This window comes from Molothrus aeneus, chromosome 3 (genome assembly GCF_037042795.1).
Source record: "Molothrus aeneus isolate 106 chromosome 3, BPBGC_Maene_1.0, whole genome shotgun sequence".
In the NCBI taxonomy this organism is placed as follows: domain Eukaryota; kingdom Metazoa; phylum Chordata; class Aves; order Passeriformes; family Icteridae; genus Molothrus; species Molothrus aeneus.
In genome coordinates, this window is record NC_089648.1 from 104,877,990 (window position 1) to 104,892,384 (window position 14,395).

General features: G+C 34.1%; 1 protein-coding gene across 7 annotated transcripts in view; it reads left to right on the forward strand.

The window, feature by feature from the left end:
* GRIK2 (glutamate ionotropic receptor kainate type subunit 2) overlaps positions 1-14,395 on the forward strand; it is a 387,751-nt gene that overhangs the window by 279,800 nt on the left and 93,556 nt on the right. Inside the window, exon 13 of one of the 7 annotated variants that reach the window (XM_066547539.1) lies at positions 10,067-10,981. The exons of the other annotated variants lie outside the window; for them this stretch is intronic. Within the exon in view, the coding sequence (XP_066403636.1) occupies positions 10,067-10,106 (40 nt within the window). The 3' untranslated portion in view covers positions 10,107-10,981. Of the gene's footprint in view, positions 1-10,066; positions 10,982-14,395 lie in introns of those variants that run through there. 7 annotated transcript variants of the gene reach the window in all.

The following is a 14,395-nucleotide window of genomic DNA, read 5'->3' on the forward strand; positions in this document are numbered from 1 at the left end:
AATGAGAAATATTTTCCATTACTGGCCATCAGCTAAATTTTGAAGTATTTCTACTCTTCTCCAAAAATGGAAATGCAGCAAATTTTTTCTTCACCTAGCAATCTACTGGCATCCAGGCATTACCTTCCCAATTTGGTCATAGATTTGCTGTAGGACACTCTGATAGACAGTCATTAAAATCAAATTCACATCTCCTGCTCTTTCTTTAATCACAGAGTTAATCTTTTTATCACTGAAAATACTTGAGCTGGTTAGATATGATTGTCCTTGTAAACCTCATTTTGCTATTCTAAAAGACCTTGGTCTTTTCTACTTGTTAGTGGTTTCAAGGAGGATTTTCCCCATTATCTTCCCAGAGTCTAGGGGGGGATTTACTGGTCTGTAATTCTATGAGTCTTTCTCCTTGAAATTCTTTGAAGCTAGAAGTGACAATTTTCTTTTCTAGACATCAAGGATTTCCTTCGAATGTGGCCTGATGAAGAGATCTGTCTCTGCAAACTTTCTCTATCCATTTACTAAAGCAAACTTTAGAATGAGACACTGCTTTTTTTGGAGGAATTCCTGAACATTATTATATCTTTAGACTGTGCTATAATACTCAGTTTGTAAAGGAAACAATGAATAAAGAGTTTTGCTTAATGAAATTGTCACAACTGATCAGTATCAAATGGAGTTGCCTTCATGGACCCTCTTATAAATCTCCTAGTTTATGTTAGATGAGCATTACTCAAACAATATTCAGCAATCAATACCAAAAAGAGTAGCATTCCACAAGTGGAGATGGTGTTCTTACATGGAATAATGTTGACATGTCCATTAATATTTTCATCACAGCATTGTTTATATTATGCTGTTTACAGAAAATTCCTGGACTGTCCAAGAAAAAATTCTAATGTGTCAAACTGAGGTGGCTCAACAGTCAACAGTAAATTTACTTTATTAACAGATACCAGGCAGGAGTGAGTATACATAATGTCTTACTATAAAGGTTGGCCTTGATTCACTGCAAATCACTTCTCACTTCAGAGGGGGAGTGTAACAGACTTCTGTAGGTGGGTATACTACCCTAAGTGAAACCAGTTCATTAACACATACAGAAGCTTAGAGACATAACGTAGGCTTTTTTATATAGATTCAGTTGCAGGAATGTGTAGAGTACTTGGTGATAGCTTTTCTGGACTTCTACAAGCTACAATTAAGTTGTTTTATCTCCATCAGACAGGTATTTCTCTGTTTGAATCTCAGAACCCTGGTGAAACAAGAAACATAACAGAGCCCTGTTGAGGTCTTCAGATCTGTAACATTCCCTAGCATGTCTAACTGAGCTAACACTATTAGCTGTAAATTTTATATGTAAATGTATATTTTTTTCTTTTTTTTACATGAATTAAAAGTTATCCAAAGAGAGTTCTGGAACAGTTAATTCCATTACTCTTCCATCTCTTTTCTCTTGTTATATTTAACTGGAAAAATAGTAAAATTCTGGTATTCTTAACTATTTTTGGTGTTAAGTGTGGGTTTCTTTACTATGAAAAATGGATAAACTTTGAAGTTATTATGAATTGCATCAGGTGTAGGAACAGTTGTTCTTAGGTGGATGCTACTTTTTAAGATAGAATGAAGACTGAATTAATTAGGATTGTCCTCTTTATTTGCTTTGATAAAATTTTTGTGTCAGATAAGTCAGTTAGGGATGCACAACTTTATCCCACATCCTCTGAGATTTTTCCTTTTTTTTAATCTGCTGATGGCTGTTGTTACACTGTACATTCAAAATTTTGCTTTCCCTTGCCCATTTTGATTCAAGTTAATTCTACTTTTCATCAAATGGTCCTCTTTATTTATTTATGTGTCATTGTATAAACTTCTGTAGCTTGGGAAACTTCAGACTTGTCTCTGCAGTTGGTCTAATGCACAACATGCTTTGGATTCCTCTAACCGTACAACAGCATCCTTACAAATTCTTGTATAGAGACATTGGTTTGAGGGGGTTTGTCTTCCTTGCTAATATTCTTTCCATATTAAGAGTGGCCTAAAGACAGCTAGTTATCCTGTCAGGTAACCTAAACAGTTGGAGTTCATTCAAATGTGGTCAGAACTGGTTTTAAATTGTACTCATATCTTCTGGTTTCTTATTGGATATCTGACATTTTTTAAATGTTGGTCATTTGTTTAGTAGTTCCATGAGATGTAGTGGTGAGAATGCAAAGTATTTTCAATTGTTTTCTTGTTTCACAATATACTAAAAAAATAATATCTATTTATGCTCAAACTGTTTGAGCACTACAGCTCAGTGAATTGTTTACACGGTTTGTTTGGAGATACAGAGTGTTGATGTAAGCAGGAGCAAAAAAGATATAGCTAGAAAATTCAACACCCTAATTTTCTTTTACTATCTGTGCCATCACAGACGAGGAAATCATATCTTTGGGATAGTTTCTCTTAATAAAATTTCCTCTTTAAAATTTCCTCTTTATCTTAGCAAAGATAACTGTGTTTTATATTGTTAAAGACATATTACCTTGCCAGGACTCAACTGAGTATGTTTGTACTTGTGTAACTTTGAGTTTATCCATACTTGACAGGGTTCTTGTATAAATTACTATGTGTTTATTAGTCAGGAGAATGCAAAGTCTACATATTTCAATAGTTCATAGCACACAGCTTTAATGGATGTAAAATCCATGCTGATCAAATCCTGATTTTTTCTGTAAGGTGGGCAAGGAAATGCAAGAAGAGCTACTAATGTTAACAGGTGTGTGGATTTTTCATCTTTAAAAGTTATGGTATCATTTTGTCATTTTTTTCTTAGTTCTCAAAATAGTAATAATTTTATCAAAGATAATAAGGCTCTTCAAAAGGAATATTGTGGAAAGGTGTGATTCTTCCAATTCTGGTGTGACTGATTCTTATTTTGTAGTAGGATATCAATTGGAAAACTTGAACCACATTTTTTAAGAATGACCATGCTTTCTGTGTATTCAAGCTTATCTTTAGGACAGTTACACCTTGCAATATCTCAGAAACAAAGAAATCAGGAATTGTGATTGTTTTTTACAGTTCCCGAAAAGTTCCTCCCACTGTATGAAAGAACATATTCTCTGTGGTTTTTGCTGAAGTTACTCAGACTCAGAGATATTTGAGTAATTTTCCAGAGACAACATGTTTAAGAAACCCATCAACTTTAAAATATTTTTTTAAAATTATGGTCTTTTTAAAAATAGATCTTCTACTGACAGACTGTCTATTATAGATTTGACATTATAGTCATTAAATTAATTTTAAAGTTATGAAACTAACCCATAAAATCAGCAGGGAAGTAATTGTTATAATATAGAAACAGCATAGACAAACTGTGAGATTAGAGTAAAATCCTAGCATAAGAGATGAGAATTTTCTGGCTGGTACTTATTGTAATTGATATAATTAGAAAGATGAGCTTTTAGAATGTTTCACACCAGAATACAGCATACCTGAAATTTTATCTCTTGTGCCCAACTAGAAAGAATTAAAGACAAAAATTTAAACAGTATTCTTCAGTCATGAGTATTGATAGAATATAAATTGTACCTTAATGTATTAAATTGTACCCATATATAAGCACAGGTACGTTGCAGAAAGATTTATTAACTCTTAACTGCATTAAGAGCACTTCATCTGGTGCATATTTTTAGACATATGATGCAAAAGAATGTTCTTAGCTACACTGCCTTATATCCTCTCCTGAGATCAGGCTTGTAACAAAATCATTATCTTTTTTGCATATTCAGGTCACTAACAGAACAATATATGATTAGCTTTAAGATTTAACCATGCAGTTAAAAAGACTGATTTAATTTTACTACTGATTTTAATTTCACATTTAAATAGAGTAATTTATGTTTCTTCTAAAAATACCAAAATATCCGGTACTCAGAATCATCACGGTTGGAAGAGAACTTCAAGATCATATAATCCAACCATCAATCCAGAACTACCAAAATCACCCTAAAACTCTATCTCAAAATGCCACATCTAGATGTCTCTTAAATACTTTCACTTCAAGGGATGCTGATTCCACCACATCTGGGTACAGCTTATTTCAATGGCTAAGCACTCTTGGAGTGAAAAATATTCTAATATCTAACCTGAACCTCCACTGGTACAACTTGAGGCCCTTCCCTCTTGTTCTTTCTCTTGATATATTGCAGAAGAGACTACACCTCATACAACCTCACTGCAGCCTCCTTTCAGGTAATTCCAGGGAGAAATGAGGTTTCTCCCTTGCTCCCTCTCACTCCTAAACAGAGGTCAACCTTTATTTCAAATTGCCGAATAAACTAATTTCCACATTTTCTTGGAATTGAGTCTCTGTAAATTTGAGTCTGGTTTTCGTAGTTACACACAGGTAATTGTAAAATGTCTTTTTTCTTTGAGAAGGAAAAAGATCCTTAAACATTTTCTTCCTTTGGCAACCACCTTCTAAATGCTATACTAATTACTTCCAGTAGCAATGATACCGTACAGTGCTACTGCACTCAGGGAATGGAGGCCTTATATAATGTATTGCACTAATCACCTCTGAAGTTAAATAAGTACATTATCTGTCCAGTGTGACCCTTTAGGGAAATGGAAATTGCTTCTCTGTGTAGCATCACTTTGGGCCTGCAAAGCTGTCTAAAATACTTCAATCAAAAGACATGTGCTTGTCAATACTTGGCAGGAAGATCTCAAAAAACACATAATGTACTGTAGGCATAGTTTAGGGTGGTAAGTAATGTTTTGTTAAGAGTTTGAATCGATCAATAAAGACACTGTGATACAGGAGCATATCTCCTGTCTTTCTGGCAAAAAGTAAATAAGTATATTTTACAAACAATGATCTTTAGAGAGTCTTCTGAGTTTATTGTACTGTGAGCCAAGCAAGGAATGGTGTTCTGTCTAGTTTACATTTTATAAAAATTAGATAAGGCAGATAACAATTGTATTATCTTGCAGAACCTTAACTAAAAATTGATGTGAAGCTTCAGTTCTATTACAGGATGTACAGCAGGACTATTGAATAAGAAAGGAAATATTTGTCACTTTTTGTGTTAAGCTATAAAGCAAGTGTTTTTAGAGAGAAGGAAAACTGAAGTGTCTCATTCTAGGATACAGAAAGCTGCAGCTACTCTGGTTTGAATAAATAAAAAGGCAATACAGAGAGTAATACTGTGTCTGAAAACACCCTCCTGCTATAATTTTTTTCTGCTCTTTATGGCTGTCTTCACATGTCAACCATGAGCTGGTAAGGTTTGATTTGTATGTAGGAGAAGTTATTACTACATTAATAAAAATTACAGGGCAATAGAATGAGAAAGAGGTGCCCCTTGAAAGGAATTAAAACTTTTTGTCCTGTTTGTGTCAGTTACTGACTGAAGGAAAACAAGAACTTGACTTTTGCCTTTCTCTACTCCTTGGTAAATACTAACGATGCAGTAGGGGTTTAATTAATTTAACTAAGTACTTATTTCTGAGTGTGGGCAGAAGCAGATGTGTACAGAAGAGTTAAAAGCTACAAAAGTCCACATGAGTACTTCTCTGGAGTACCCTCCTATAAACACAACAAGTTATGGCTCTCAACTTGAAAAAATTTATTTTTCTTTATTCAGATTAAGTTTTATTTGAGAACATAAAACGTATCTTGAACTGAAGCAGAGATTTCTCATCCAGGACTAGATATGGTACAGACTTCACAAAGCAAATAAGACAGGTTTTCTCCTGGAGAAGGAGTCAAGTCTAATTTTAGACATGACAAAACAAGTGAGCGCAAGGAATAGTGTGGAAGGGTGGAAGCTGAAGAGGGTCACACTGAGATTACAGGGTTACTTAGGTTCATGTCATGCATATCTTCATAGTTCCATTTGTATATGACTTTTTTTAAGCTTCTGTAAGTATTCCAGAAGTATCTGAAGAGGCAGCTGAAAGATGAAGAAGTGTGTCTAAGATTTTGCAGAAGTAAAAGAGGTGATAAAGGGAAGAAATTGCCTATAGAAAATAAGAGTCTATATTTGTGTGAATGCTCTTTTGTTTTTCTTTGTGACCTTCTAGCCATCAAAAGATATTCAGATGATGACTAATCTGTGTAATCTATGTGGAGGCACAGTTTAGAGTTTCTTTTTTGCTGGATATGTAAATACAGCTTTGTAGAATAACTCCAGTGAAAGAGTTACCATTTAAACCTTATTGTAGCTCCTGGATGGAGCATGGGCAGGTTTTTTTGTGTTGTGAGGGTAGGTCCTCAAACTGTTGACCAGAACTCAAATCACATCTCCAAAAAGAGGATTCTTAATATAGGAAGTAAGCCAATTCTGTTTAGGGAGTTAACCTTGATTGAGGTCCAAATGTTTGTTTAGAGAATAAATCCCTTCATCAGCAGGATAAGGAGAGAAAATAGGATGAGCATGCTCCTGGGTTGAGATAAAGGCAGGGAGATGCTTACCAGTTGTTGTCATCAGCTGAAAAAATTTCAGAAGGTGAGAAATACAGACACTGAGACACCTTTCTTCCCCCCTTTTCCAAGTTTTACTTTATTCCTTCACTCCAGGTTCCTCTGCCCACCCCCAGAGAGAGAAGGGAGCTTGAGGGGCAGTTTGTAGTCAGTACATAATGGTTTCTCTCTTGCTTCTTGACCAGATATAAGTCCTTGCAATTTATATCCAATATAATTCCCCCAGCTTCCCCTTTCCATCTTCCTTAGCCACCCTTTTCATGACTACTGGCCAAGGTTCAGTAGATGAACTTTTATCCTATATTTTAACCTCTGAGAGAAGTGCCCTCCATGTCAGAAACCAAGTTCAAAACTACTAAAGCTGAGGAGGGCGTGTAATACAAAAGTCACTTGGCTGATTAGTCTGATTAAAAGAGATTTTCTGTTCTGTTAGGCACAGGACTCACTAGAAGGCTCAGCACTGTTAATCAGAGGCACACACTGGACAGAGTCATCCCTGGACAAGGCATATTCTGATGATGCTCAGCCTCTGTTTCTAAATGTTTTCTGTTAAATGGTTGCATACCTCTCAAGATGAGCTTAAAAATCATGAGGAAAGGATGTGTGTCACCCTGGTTTTTTAAGATTTTCTAAGCCTTCTGATGTTGACATTCTTGTAGTGAACTTTCTCATGCACTTTCTGTAAATAACTCATTGTTTTGCATTCCTTTATGGAGCAGAAGAGAGTTGATAGACTGTTAGTTTGACCAGTGTCATTGGAGAGGTGTCACTGTCACCCTCCAATCTGCTGTCACTTTTGGAAAACTATAAATGTTAGAGTCAGAAAATAAACTTCCCCTTTTTTCTTCACCTTGAGAACAGCAGTGTGAGCTTGTGTGCTTTTGTGTCCTATTGTGACAGATGTGCAAGACCAGGGCACTCCTGAAGGCAGAAAAAGATGAAATCATATAAATATGACTTAGCAACCTCTAAAAACATAAATGTATTGTCAACACTGCTACCATACTACATCCAAAACTGAACTTCATACCAGCTTATACCAGCTGCTAGGAAGAAAATTGACTCTATCCCAGTGAAAAAGAATTTACAGATTGCTTGAAATTTAAGTATTTCTAAAAATAGGGATGAGGATTTTCCAAAGTAGCCAATATTTTATTTCTTCCATTTTTTTTTCAATATACTTAGGGAGGACATATACGGGTAAACAATAATAATATTTTCTGGTAAATATGTAAGAATGTTATATGAAACAGCTAAATGTAGGCTAGTTGGAAAGAAAGTGCAAATTAAAAATATTAGAAGTATTGTGAATAACCTGTTTTTTAAAATGGCACCCAATTATCACTATCGAGTCAGAGGAATGAGGGAGTACAAATGAAGGCTCAAAGATTCTCAGGTATGCTAAGAGCCTAAAGAGCAAAGCATACAAAGAGGGAAAATCATGTTGGAGGCATCATTTTATATATATTGCCAAAAAAGGGCAAAATATTTTCTAACACAACAAATACTCTAGTTTTCTGAATTGTCACTCAGAACTCAGGAAGGGTTGGAAATCTTGTGAAAACTAAAATGAAAGCAACTCTTTTAACATCTCCCCTACCATACCATACTCGAGATATCTCAGAATATCTCCTATAATATTTTTTGTAAAACTTCAATGTATTTAGCAGCAGTCAGGACACTGATTGTGGGAGAAGCCTACATTCATTGTGAAGTTCACATGCATTAAAATATAGTAATTTTAAATAAGTTTTCTTCAGATTCTTGACTGTCATTTAATATATAACTCTATTGACATTTCTTCTGTTCAAGAAATGGATGGACTAATATTTTGGAAACTGAAAAGTTATGTAAGAACTGAAACCAGTGTATATACTAAATTAAGCAATAATACCTGACTAGTGCTTCAAAAATTAGATTGTATGTATATCTTTTACACTTGTTTCCATCATACATTAATCTTTGCTTATGATGGTAATATGCTATGTCTTTAACCCAGAATAGTAATGAATTTTAATAAACTCTTAATTCACATCTGTAAAAACAAATGTTTCAGTTATCATAAAGTTATTATAATTATCACATAACAGTTAAGAATTTTTATATAATTTATTTAATTTTATTTAAATTTATTTATTTGATTAATTTTCATCAAATAAAACAGCCTTTATAGTTTTGGTTCTGATTTGACCTATGACTTATCTACGCATTTCTGTACCTTCCTAGCCTATATTTCTTTGGATTTTAGAGCAGGACTAGTAGCTAATAGGGCAGTACAAACTGACAAGTTCCAAAAATCACTACGTATTCCCTGTTGCTGGGTTATATTACTCCTGTATGGTTCATGTTGCTTATAGTAGAATTTTATGAAAAAATTTTTATATTATTTCCTAATAAGATAATATTGTGTTTGGTCTTTTTAGTCTTTTGGTTTTTTTTTTTTCATTTAGCCAGGAAGCTTAAATTGTGTAAAAATGGGACAAGATATATTCATTCATATAATGAAGATTTTGGTTCTGATCCTGCATTAGCTTGTGTATTGGTATTTTATCTCTGACTCAATGGGATTTAACAGGATCCTGTTGATGTTTAAAGTTAATAGTGCCTATAAGCAATTTAAAGGTATACAGGGTAAACATATAAAACAAAATTCTGTAAAGTGTGTATACAACTTCCACATGAATCTTGGTGCCTTCCTAGAATTTGGATTGAATTATATCACCCAAATTGAGAAGATTTATAGATATTTTTTAGTGATGTAAAAAGTCCTTTAGGTTGAATTTCTAGTCAATGGAGAGATGATGATTCAATGCAACTGCTTTAGATGGGGATTTGTTTAATATATAAAAAAAGTGTTAGATGATTAGTTCTTCTCAGGAAGCATGGCAGCTATATGAGGGAAGATGATGTGGAAGATGACAACAGTGCAAGCAAGGCAATTACTGTACTGAAAAATGTATCTGAGCAGGGCAGGGGTCTTGGTAATTATGATCTCTGTTTACAGCCCAGAAGTCATCAGGTGTGACAACGAATGCCACATGGTGGGACAATGAAGGATCCAAACAGAAAAAAATCTCAGTTTTTCTAAAAGCCATAATTTAGGAAAAAAGAAATGAGGCTTTAATAAAGAGAAGCAGTAACATGTTTTTTTTCTTAAATAGTGTAGTATGTTTTGATAAAGCATCCTGGATATTCTTGAAAAAGTTTCGAAATATTGTAATTTGTCAGTTCTTATGCAGTAAAATATGGATTAAGGGTGTAGTCCTGCACAGAAACCCTGTAAAACAATGACTAGAAAAATCATTCTACACTCTGCTCTAATGAATGGGAGAATGAGTAATTTGCTAGAGCTGAGATTAGAGCTGATGGTTTGCTGTGTTCAGCGATACCCAGCACTGGCTAAGTGTGCTCACATTCATGAAGAAAATAGGGTAAGATTCTTTTGATTTATCAATTTCTGGTCATTAGATAAAGCTTTACAGCTTGTGAAATCTTTGTGCTACTGGCTCTTGTCTGCTCACTTCTTGGTCTGACAGCAAAAGACATGTCTATGTGCATGTAAGTGGGTAATCATATTTTCTTTACTTTTCTTCATAGGCCTGATGCAATGAAAAGTGAGGAAATTCGACAGGTTTGAACTAATGCTGGAATAGTATGCACAGTGTAATTTTATGCTGTCTGTGGCATATATTGCTGGCTATGAGGAATGTGTTGGTCACATCATGCTTTAGATAATATTTTTGTAATACTATTTAGTCTCAATTTATTTATGTGTTCATTTAAAAACCCACAATAGTTACATGGTGTTTCAAATACCATGGAAAAGAATGTAATTTAAATAAACTAAGCACAGCTACCAGTAAATAATCTCATTAGTCCTTTAAATTATACTTGCATCATACTTCTTTGCAATTGTGTTTTCTTTATTTCCTTTGCCTATATTCATAATTCCATGAGTATAGGGAAGTATTCTATCTGACTGCATCAGACCATGAATTAAGTTTATTGTGTTTGATTGTTGTCTTGTAATTTCAAACGATCTTGTAGAACACAGATTTTTCTTAGCCTTTCCATAGTTGTTATGTAGCTCCTATTTGGGTCAGAGCTGAAAGCAGTATCATGTCAGCAATAAGGAGGAAAAATTTTGTCAGTATGCATTTTTAAGTAAGAATTGAAGTCCAGGTGCTATAATGGAAGCTGATAACTCTCATGGATTTTTAGCTAAATATTCAGTATCAACCTGTGTTTTAAAAATCCCTTGTGTTTTGGTTTTTTTTGATCCTGAGAGAAAAAAGAAAAATAATGATTTTAATAAAATAATTTAAAAAAAAGAAAAAAGCTGGTTTAGACCATCCAGAAAAGTTCTCTATAAGAATTTAACAGGTAACAGGATGAATATGATTGAATGACAGTACCTGGTACCTGTTTAGCAAATATCTGAAATCAACACATAAAACTCGAATGGCCTATATGTAATACTAATGGGTCCAAGCCACATTTTTCCCACAAGGAGTATCCCTACTGGTATAAATTCAGTTCTGTGCAATATTCCTAGGCAGCTGTGTTTTGGTATAATGAAAATTCAATTAAAAATATTACTCCACTAGTCCGTTTTCTGTTCTCTCTAAATTGCAGTTTGGGGTTTTCTGCTCTTTTTAACAAGTTGCATTGCTCTCCAGAAGACAGAGCTTAAAGTAAAAATGTCTTTATCTCCAGATATTACAGTCTGTACTAAGCATATCTATTAATTTGCTTTCAAAACATAATACTATCTTGATGCTATCATCAGAGATAAACTGACAGGTTTTGATTTAAGAACTATTGAAATTGGTGGAAGGTATCCTTTACATATTCTCAGCAGCTTTGAATTGAGTTGATTTGTATGGAGCATGCTAGACCACACACCTTTTACGAAAGCAACTGAAAGCAGCAGTCAGTGTGTGACAGGATGTACTGCTCTGAGTGTAGTGTGTGTACAAATACCCTGTGTCTACAATCACATCTAAGCTCATCTAGACTGAGTCCCATGACTCTCTAGGAGACTGTGTTTTTATTCACAGACCAAAACTGTAGAAGCAGTTCTAGTAAATCCTAAGTCACATCTCTTCCTGAGTTTGTCTCAAACTGGACACTGGAAGGGAGGAGTGAGTGCCTGCAGGTGAAGAATTAACAGAATCTTATCTCATCAAACTCCTAAATAAAAAGAGAAGCAGAAATGTTAGCAGTAGATCACAGTTAATATTATGACAGGTTCTGGATTCAAACAGGCTCAAGGAGCCTAAAAAGATCACCAGTGCTGGCTCCAGTCTGATCCAGCTGGTAGGGTGTCCAGGGTCCTGTGGGCACCATCTGGGCTTTATGGACATACCTTTTTATAGCTATGTTTCCCCACCCTGGAGATGAGTTTCTTGCGTTCTATACAAATTAATTTTCATGTGCAGACAATTCTTCCAGACCTTTCTGAAAATAGTTTTGAGGTCTTGATCCACTGGTACTGGGTCAGCCTTTGATCAATAGTCCATGCCTACTTTTTGACCTCTGTCCTGTGCTTGAACTGTACTGTGTTGCGTTTATTTCAGCAGCCAGACCAAGGGCATTTCTCAAAAAAAATGCTGCCATATCTCCAATGTACTCCTTCTCCAGTCACATCATGTTCTTTACCACAACATGCTCTTACCAACACTTGGTTGGCTCCATGGCTATTCAACTATAGGTGTTTGAGACACACACATAAGATCCCATGTCTTCTGGGCTTCTACACTATTATTTCAAATGCTGTGTGAATACAGAATATAATAAATTATAGTTGTCTCGAATAATTTGCAGTTCTGAAGTAGGTTTGTCTGATCATTTGGCATACTAATTTTAATTTCTAATATCATACATATTCCTGAAGTGGAATTAAATTTAACACAAATCTTTCTTCTCTGTAGATTGCTGAGATAGCTGACTTTTAAACACTACTTGCACTAGCCAATAATTTCTGAGGAGTACTTGTACCTTTTCAGTGGGTAGCAGCAATTAGGAAAACTGAAACTCAGGTCTTGTGCAGTTCATTTATAATCCATTTTTTAAAGTATTTCAGATACTTGAAGGTGTTAGAGATTAAGAGACTGTATCTGAAATGTTAGAATAAACACTAATAGAAATAGTATATGGGAAGACTACCTGTTATCAGTGGTCAGAAAAATCAGTCTTCAAAATTGCATCTGTTCATTGAAGTTCTCTTTTTGCTTTATGCTTGTTCTTGATTGAGCAAGTTTTCTGCATTTAAATTAGTAGGAAGGTAGTCCATTAATCAAGCAAAGTGATTATTCTTATAATATCATTTAGAATAACACATTTAAATAGTGTGAGCAGTTCTGGGATCAGGCAGAAGGAATTTTCCTAACAGTCACTTTCTAATAAGAGAAGCTGATTAAAAAAGATGGTATTCTTGATGCTTAGGAACAAGGGAGGCTCTAGCCTGATTTAAAGAAAAAGTTGTTGTCATGATAACTAAATGTGGGAATGATTTTCCCAAGAAGTTGTGGAATTCTTGTCTTTGTGTGTTTTTGAGACATGACTGAACAGTCCCTTGTTTTGAAATAATGGACACTGCCCTGAGCATGATCCTGGCTTATAAAACCTGCTAGGTGAACCTGTAACTCTGTGATTTGTGACTATTTATTGCAATAGGCTAAACAGCATGAAACTTATACACACATGTACTACATTAAAAAAATTGATTAAGGATCCATACCTTAAGATTTTTACACTAGACAATCTAATATCATAGAACATCCTTAAAATAAGGAGGAACAATATTTATCCATAATAAGCCAGTATTAATTTTCCTTACTTTATAAGTAGAGAATTCCAAAACTATAGGACTTAGATTGCATTGTTTCTTTCTTCTAAAGCCATCTTGTATGTCTTGTAGGTAGTTTCCTCCTTTTTCCTTTTTTTATAACTATGGACAATTTTTCTGTGCTTCAAAGTAAAATAAAAATTTTTAAATAACATAAGCCATCAGAACAAAAAGGTAAAACTGCCAAGTTATGTTTTAGATTTTTCAGTAATGTCACAATCACTGTAAATAACACTTGAAATATATATTTAAATAGAAAAAATATATTTGTTTTGTCCAGCAAACATTGTCCTCAGGTGTTTTCCAGTTTAATCTTCAAATATCTCTCAGCAAAAGAGTATAAAAGCCTGCTTCAGTTTCACCGAGTGCTTGGTTTCCAGGTTTTGTTGGATTCACAAAAACATGACATAAAAGATACTCAGATTTTTAATGAGACAGTAAACTTCTGATCTAGTTTTACTATAAAGTAATAGAAGAATTCAGGTCACAATGTTTAATTAGAACCAAATCAACATTTTTGCACAGCATATCAGTATTACTTTGGAGATTCAAATGAAACAGTTCTTTGTCAAGTAGACACTTTTAAGACGAGAAGTGCTTTAACATTACATTAAGAGCTTCAAAGTGGAACATTTGATTTTCTGTATTATAATGTGTTTGAAATATTATTGTGAAGAAAATTCTATTTTTCAAAGTGACAGATGAATAGTTCAGATAGCTTTGATTATAAAATACACCAAAAAAGTTCTTTCATAAAGGCTGCCTATCCAAGGGTTTTTAACAGAGTGGCTTTAATGATTTGAGAAATTATGAAAATACATTAATATTGATTTAATAATTAAAATCTGTAATTTTAAAAATTATTGTGCTGATGTCTTGTGCTAGTTCCATTCTACTGTTGTTGCGATTTTCATTTTTTTCACTTAAATATATTATGCACATGCAACTATTACACATGTATTCATTATCAAAGATTTGAAGATATGATTTAAGCATAAAATAAAAATCTCTCTCAACAGTGTGCCTCCAAGTCCAGGCATGGTGATTAAAACTCTAAAATTATTAGAATAATCCTG